Source organism: Mandrillus leucophaeus, unplaced genomic scaffold (genome assembly GCF_000951045.1).
Source record: "Mandrillus leucophaeus isolate KB7577 unplaced genomic scaffold, Mleu.le_1.0 Scaffold93, whole genome shotgun sequence".
Taxonomy (NCBI): Eukaryota; Metazoa; Chordata; class Mammalia; order Primates; family Cercopithecidae; genus Mandrillus; species Mandrillus leucophaeus.
Window position 1 is genome coordinate 5,321,557 of NW_012110141.1, and position 8,192 is coordinate 5,329,748.

At 38.9% G+C, this 8,192-nt stretch overlaps 1 protein-coding gene across 6 annotated transcripts in view; it reads right to left on the reverse strand.

Annotated features, from left to right (window-relative positions):
• TRPM3 (transient receptor potential cation channel, subfamily M, member 3) overlaps nt 1-7,825 on the reverse strand; it is a 990,741-nt gene extending 982,916 nt beyond the window's left edge. For all 6 annotated transcript variants that reach the window (XM_011970174.1, XM_011970169.1, XM_011970163.1 and 3 more), the window contains exon 1: nt 7,606-7,825. In XM_011970174.1, the coding sequence (XP_011825564.1) occupies nt 7,606-7,788 (183 nt within the window). In that variant the 5' untranslated portion in view covers nt 7,789-7,825. The remainder of the gene's footprint in view (nt 1-7,605) is intronic.
• Between the last annotated feature and the right edge of the window lie 367 nt (nt 7,826-8,192).

An 8,192-nucleotide genomic window follows, 5' to 3' on the forward strand; every position in this document is an offset into this window, starting at 1 on the left:
CACTAGGAAAGGAAGAAGGATTATCCTAACAGAATTGGGGAGAAAAGAGTCATAGAAATATAATTCACCCAAGGCTACACAGCTAATAATGGACAGAACCAGGATTCCAATCTAGATCTGCTCAGTTCCAAAGCCACCATACTGTTTTCTAAAAGAAATTGAAATTTTCCAGTGAACTCTGAAATGAGAGATGAGCTGTGTTCGCATCAGCCTTCTTGGGAACACTCTTACTCAACAGAGCCCTTCCGCCCTAATCTCACCATGATAAAGTCCATTCTCAAGAAAGTCCTAGAAAAATTAACCTTCAGAAAGGACAAAAACCTAGCTTGTTATCACCAGGAATGTGTTCCCTTTTTTAGGACTATTTTGTGGTCCAAATTTTGGTATTCCAGGGAGGCATTTTTAATAAATGCACAATCCCATTACATTAAATGCATGGATTGGCAGATTGTCATGTCAACTCTGAATTTAGATATCTTTCTTCAGGACAACCAAAGGAGTGATTCCTACCTTACTGAAGTCTGGGAAATCTTTTATGTGCCTTGAGGGATTTGGCCAAGTCAGAGAAAGATACAAAATAGCATTTTAGCCATCTCTGAGTTTTTAACAAGAGTTTCAATCAAAGTACATATTTTCTTGCATGACAACTTGTGAATTAATTCACTAACATTCTAGACTAAATATATACTAAGTAAAACCTGCAAAAGAATCAACCATAGGTCTAATTTCTACCAGGCAAATTGTTAAAGACAAAGAGAGGGATCGGAGTCTGTATTTACTCTGTGGAAAAATTGGTCTTCAACTATCCCATAAAATAAATCCCACCTCCTGCAGGCCTATGGACTAGTTTTTATCGCTATTCTATCTCCTGCTTATTTAAACTCTCCTTCTTTACTAGGTTCTTTCTCTAGCAAATAAGCATGCCGATATCTCTCTCATCTTGCAAAAACAAATTTCTGTCTCTATTTATTTTTCTCTCCATAGCCAAGAACCTAAAATCTACCTTATATTAACTAGAGAGTATTATATTTATTAAGGTACTTACTAATTGATTAATTCATTCACTGAGGAAATATTTGAGTGCTCACTATGTGCCAGGTACTGTTCAAGGCTCACGGATGAATCAGTGAACAAAACAATGATCCTATCTTTGTGGAGCTTATATTTCAGCTGTAATAAATAGTGGAACTCTAATGGGAAGTCAGGAAATAGACAACAGCACATGCAATGTGCTTAGAAGAGTGCCTGGCACATAGTAAGTACCATACAAATATTTGCACTTGCTGTCATTGTTGTTATTTCTTTTCCTCATCTAACTTGCCTCCCATTCACTGCACTGGTATCTATCCTCATGACTCATTTAAAATGACTCTCAGAAAGGTATTATTGCCCTCTTTCCAAATTGCAAAATTCAAGGGACTGTTTTTCTTCCTCATCTTTTGAGAAGCAGGTACAACGTCTCAGAAGCTTTTTCTCTAAGCCTCCCACCACCACACTTAAAGAGGCATTGACTACTTTAACCTTTGCTCCAAGGTATTCTGACTATAAAGCTAGACTTTGTGTATCTCTGTATTGTCACTTTGCATATCTCTTGTGTTAAACTATCAGCTCTATTAGAGAGGCTGTCCAGTACTTACCATGGTGCCTAACACTTAAGTGTTCAACAAAAGTTAGATGAATGTTTCTTTAAACGTTGTTCTCTATAATCCTTTCATTTTTGCTTTATCAGCCCTCTTTTGGCTTTGCAAATAAAAGAAATAAAAAGTAAAACCAACACATAGACCATCACAGCTGCTCTAACAAAATGAAAGTAATGTTTTCTTACTATTTATAAGTTATTTTTAATGATTCCATTGTTTTTAAAAGATCTCAGTAATTAATTGCAGGAGAAGCTGTTCTAATATCTTTGGGAATAATGAAAACAAACTTAAAATCACCACAACGCAAAGATATTTTACTCCTCCAAACCTAAAATATTTGAATTAGGCATTTTCTAACATATTCGTGGTCCTCAAATTAAAGCTGAAACTAAATTAAAATTTTTAATTCACTGTGTTCAGGAGGAGGGGCTTGTTGGTTGTGATATATTAATTACTAGACAAAGATATTATTTCAGAAATGCTTCAGCAAAAGGGACCACTATCAGAAAATGGTCTTTTTTTCCACACACACAAAAAATCACAATAACAAGAAAATACAACTGTATTCCTGAGCAATACAACATTGTCCCTTTTTTATTTTTTTAGCAGAGTGAGTAAAAGGCAGTAGACAAAAATCAACCTGTCAAGAAATGGTTTATTCAATAATGGGCTAGCACTGCAGGAGATTCGCTCTGCTTTCATCAGGAGAGCCCTTTGTGTAACAAGAACAAACTACTAAAGGTTTAATGACTTTGCAATAGCATATTAGACTCTGAAAAAGGAAACAAGAATTCTTTTCACCCAGTTGCAGTTGTTTCTATGATAGCCACAAAGGACCTACTAGCCATGTAATCCTTAAATGGGCAATTGGTTGGGAGATGAGTTTTTCTGACTTTAGTTTTCCCTTTGACTTGGCTTTTTTTTTCCTTTTTTTTTTTTTTTTTTTTTTTTTTTTTTTTTTGAGACGGAGTTTCACTCCATCGCCAGGCTGGAGTGCAGTGGCATGATCTTGGCTCACTGCAACCTCTGCCTCCAGAGTTCAAGTGATTCTCCTGCCTCAGCCTCCTGAGTAGCTGGGACTACGGTCGCGCACTACCACCCCCAGCCAATTTTTGTATTTTTAGTACAGATGGGGTTTCACCATTTTGGCCAGAATGGTTTCTATCTCCTGACCATGTGATCCACCCGCCTCGGCCTCCCAAAATGCTGGGATTACAGGCATGCGCCACTGTGCCTGGCCTTCCTCATTTATTTTAAGACCTTAAAGAATTCTGCTTTTAGCAGGGAAAACTGGCAATTACCTAGTAGACTCAAAGAGGGCAAGTCAACATGAGAAACGAATGGTAGGTTTGTTCGTGGATCCCTCCTGCACACACAGCATCTCAAAGAGCTGTGAGAAGAGTGGCTTTGGTAACCAGCTGAAATGTACTTGCTTACTTGGTAGCACTGTGCTTTCTACATACTCACTGCTGTTTCCATACACTCTCTCAGTTGCCCACTTGTCTGCACAAGGTGTGATAATCTGTGGTTGGTACCTGCTGATAAAGGTAATTATAGCATTAGTGGAAGCAAGAGTGCTATCTAAGGTTGAAAAACAACTCTAATTACACCTCCATCATTTTACTCCCTCAGCACCATTTCTTTTTTTCCTTTTACAGAGTTTACTCTGAGACTAAATTAAATCTGCACATATTTGAAAACAAGCTTTTAAATAGCTGTGGGGGTAGAAAGAGAAATCTCCTTTTAAAATTAAAAATACATACATGCTAACTGCAAGGGAAAGGGGGGATATGGAGGCCAAAAAAAAAAAAAAAGACTATAAATCCATTTATTACCACTAAACTATACACTGAAAAATGGCAAATATGGTAAATTGTATATGTATATTTTACCTAAATAAATATAAATAATTAAATAAAGATAAATGTGTGGTTAAATTTAAATTAAGCTTGAAAAGGAGAGCATACAATTTGGGAGGAGATACATATACTTAATTGAAATCTAAATTCTTTTTCTCTTTCTCCCAAAATAATGCTGGATTTTTCCTTTATATTCTGATTTTAAAATTCGTGATAAAATAAAAATACATACATGCTGTGGTAAGCATCTGATATTTGTAATGCGAGACAGCACTTATTGAATCAACTTTCAATAGATTTCCATGCATTTCTGTACAGATAGAATCAAAACAAATAGCAGGAATAACAAGAACAATAATTCACAAAGAAATATGAAATCCAAATCTTATAGAATGGAGACAAAGAAGTTTTAAATTACATTTATACCTATTGACTAATTCAACACAGACAGTATTTAAAACATTAATATCCAGAAGCTTAATTTGATATCTGAATTTCAAATGTATAACTTTCATAATAATACAATTATAAAATTAATATAAAATGTCTTTACATTTACTAAAAAACAGTTTAGATTTGAAAAATAACCTATGATCCAATCTCAGAAAATTTCCAAGGAATGCATATAATTAAATACCACTTTGCCGTATCAGAATTTTATGATTTGGGGTGTAATTTTAGTATTGTAGATTAATAGATTATAACAAAGCAACATTAATTCATAAAGCTTCCATTGTAAACCATGAAGCCTTAAAATAGGGGCGAGAAGAATGTTTACTGAATTACAAAAATGGAAAAAAAAAAAAAAAAAGTCTTTTCAAATCAACAAGGATTGATTCGTTAGACACACCCACTATTGTGGTCCAGAACTTGAGAACATGCATTTTAAATGCCACTATTAGGACACAGAACAGCTGCCCCATCCTTCAGCTACTGCACAGGGCAGCGCTGCTTCTGCCTGTCACCAGAACAGAAGCAGATCCAAGTGGGCAGTGGCAGGGATAGCACACATTTTCTACTGTAGGCCTGCCATACTCCATAAGAGCATCAAGAGTTCATTTACTCCAAAGAGACTGCCAGAAACGCAACTTTTGGCTTTCTAATACTGGCATCAAAATTATGGAGTTACCCAACCTCTAAGAAAACCCCTACATATTTATTTAGTGATAAGTAGGTAGGAGATCTAACTGCCAGCGCCAAGTCAAGCTGACCTCCCCTACACTTTACACACCAAAACAGCATGTCTCAGATCATGGATAAAGTACTTCTGGATACCAGGAGTATAGCAGAACTCTCCTTGCTAAATAAAATATCTTCTATTAATTACGATGTAAGCAATGCTTTGTTGCTAGTGAAAATGAAAACTAGGCCAGGCGCAGTGGTTCATGCCTGTAATTCCAGCACATTGGAAAGCTGAGGCAGGCAGATCACAAGGTCAGGAGATCGAGGCCACCCTGTCCAACATGGTGAAACCCCATCTCTACTAAAAATACAAAAATTAGCTAGGTGTGGGGGCATGTGCCTGTAATCCCAGCTACTCAGAAGGCTGAGGCAGGAGAATCACTTGAACCAGGGAGGCAGAGGTTGCAGTGAGCCAAGATCGCGCCACTGCACTCCAGCCTGGCGACAGAGCAAGACTCCATCTGAAAAAAAAACTAATACAATCATTCCCTTTGGGACAGAGTCATGGACTATATCATTCCCTGGGAATAACTTTAACTCGAAATGATTTCAAGAATCCAACTAAAGCAGAGAAGAGAGTAACAAATATCACATTAGGAAAAACAATTATTTTATATTCTCAAAAGAAAAAAGATTTATGAAAGCCCCCATGTTTTACTATTAATCAAATTTTTCCACGTTTTTCTATTTTGTCTTCAAAAGAAAGAGTGAACCCCTCATATTTTCTTTGTCAGGATGGATACCACAATATTCTGGGGATAATACTTAATGAATAGGATTCACAGCTACATTATGGAATATTTTACCTATTCATACAAATAAATAAAAAGCAGCATTAATCATATGAACTGCTTTAATCTTTATAGGTTAGGCTATTTTTCATAGCTCAATTTAAGGGGGAGAAAAAATCTTACCTTAAAGATTAAAACTTTTGTAAGCATGTCTGCTATAAGCATTATGATTTACTTCCTCCCGTTTGCATAAATAAGTTGGGTTTCTCACAAATGAAGTCAAAACTCTTTGTTAACAACTATAGAATCAAACCTTGGTTCAAAACCATCATCTTAGCTCTAAAATTTATAAAACCTCACTATCTTTGCTTAAAATACTGATAATTAAAAATTATAGCTAGAAGCACTTATTATTAGGTTTTCAGAACAAAATCAGTATCTAATTTGCCATGCAATGTGAGAATAATCACAGGCTTTTGCCTTAACTTGTTTTTAACTGAATTACTAATGTTTCAATTAACAAGTACTACAGAGAACTACAGCACCATCATCACCCTTAGTAAACAAGAGGACATAGTTACTTTTCCAGATGTCTCTGGTTGTCATGGTACCCTCTTAGGTTCTTTCCCACATTTTTATTCTAGGTAACAATCCTGCAATCATTTACTCTAACTTATAACATAGTTATATGAAGATTTTATATGTTCCTGATATAGACTTTGCACACACCTGTTGAACAGAATCAAAAACGCAGCATAAGTTCCTCAGATTAATACTTAGACTTCCTATTAAAAAGAGGATTAAATTTTTAGTTCACATACTTGATAAAAAACAGATGTCATGAATTTTATATTTTCCACATAATTTATTTCAGAAAAACCTATCATCAGATTAATATTCTTTTAAAAAAATATTTTCGAGTCCACATTTCTGAACAATATTTCTACACCTGAAGTAAAATCCCTTGCCTTTTTACGTGTGCTATACCCATATTTAGATGAAAAAACCTGCTCACAAAAAACATTAAGTATTTGAGAACAATACCTGAAATTTCATAACATTTTTGCAAACAAGCAACCAAAATAAACACACCAAAAATTTTAAATGTTTATATTACATTCTGTTGAAGTAATGTTTAAACGTCTTACTTTTCGGGGATTAATTTTTATCCTTCAGTGACGACTTCCCAAAAACAGAGCAGGGTAACATTAATCACGCTGTGGGATCAATGCTTATGTACCATTATTTCTTTTAATTAAATCAAAGTCTCTTCAATATGCAACATCTGCTGTCAAGCCCTTTGGATGTAAAACAAATACACACACATACACACACGCGCGTGCGCGCACACACACACTCTGGTATTCTTAATGTTTGGGAAGTTAAAAGTGGTGTATCCTCCTTCCCAAGGAGCAACAGGAGGGCTTTGCACTCTCTTCTAGAACAGAGTTCTCTCCCTCTGGGATAAAGGAAAACATAATATTCACGTAATAAAAATGCAAATGCAGCTAAAGTTTTTTATCAACTGCACTTCTCTACACACATATGATGCCTATATTAATTTCACTTGAGTGCTTTTATTGCACTAATTAGACAGTGAAGAGGAGCTGACACATGGGAAAACTGTTGTTTGAACGCTGTATATGTTAAGCAGTGGGATTATAAGCACCTGGGATATTCTTGCTATTCTCTGTATGCAAATGACATTCTGCAAACAATTAAACGCTCCCATTAAAATAGTGGGGGTGTGGGATGGAAAGAGCAAGTGTTAAGAGAGTAAAAATATGGCTTGCCCTTTCTATTCCGCCCTCATTCAGCGGAGGCCGAGTACCTTCGACATGCTGCACAGACAGACCCTTGGGAACGTACACAGGAGTCACAATACACTCGACAACATCTCACACGCTCTGTTAACTGCAAAACTCTTATGATCTAACAGCGAGCCCCCTCGCCTCTCGAACATGTTTTCAATTTTTGCAGATACGTCAGGAGACCCTCCCCTGCTGAAGGGAAGGAAGACGTTCCTTCTCGCCCTACCTCACAGCCCCCAGCACTTTCTTTCATTAGAAGCGGCGCCACAAGTTCCCTGGCTCACACCCTTAAAGAGGCAAGTTCAGCACCATGGAAAGGGCTCGAGTCTTGTGCGGAGGGAGAAAGGAAAGCAAAGACTGGGGCTCTCCCCTGGCCACTCACCGGCGTCTGCTGCGACGGGAGTCCTGAGCGCTTGGTAGACCCCTGCTTGGAACTTAACCTTTTCCACGACTCAGCAAACCTGCCCCGGCTGGCGCTCCGGCTGCGCCTGCGGCTCTCCGCGCTGTCCTCGCGGTCGGAGCAGCCCCGCTCCATTTCCGCCGCATCCCTCCACTTCTTCCCCATGAGAAGTTAGCCTCCCTCGGCCAGGAAACCGCCCAGCGCCGAGCGCTCTCGCCGGCTCCTCGCCGCGGATCTCCCTCCAGCCTGCGCGCGGCTCTCGGTTGGCGCTGCCTTTGCCTCCGCCGGCTCCTGCCAGAGCCCCGCGCTCCGTTACCGCCGCAGCCACCAGGCTGCGCTTGCGCCCGCGATTGGCTCAACTGTGGGCTGGGGCTGCGAGCGCCACCTGCGCCCGAGCCAGCTTTCTTTTGCGCCCCCAACTTGCTCTCCACCCGGCAGCCGCCGCCTTCTCTGGAGAGTGCAGGGCCCACGCCTGAGGCTGCTGATGCGCCGCCGGGTAGCGCTCCCAGCGGTCACCTCACCCCGCCCAGTCCCCCAGACCTGGGGACTCACCTCCCCCCAACCCGACC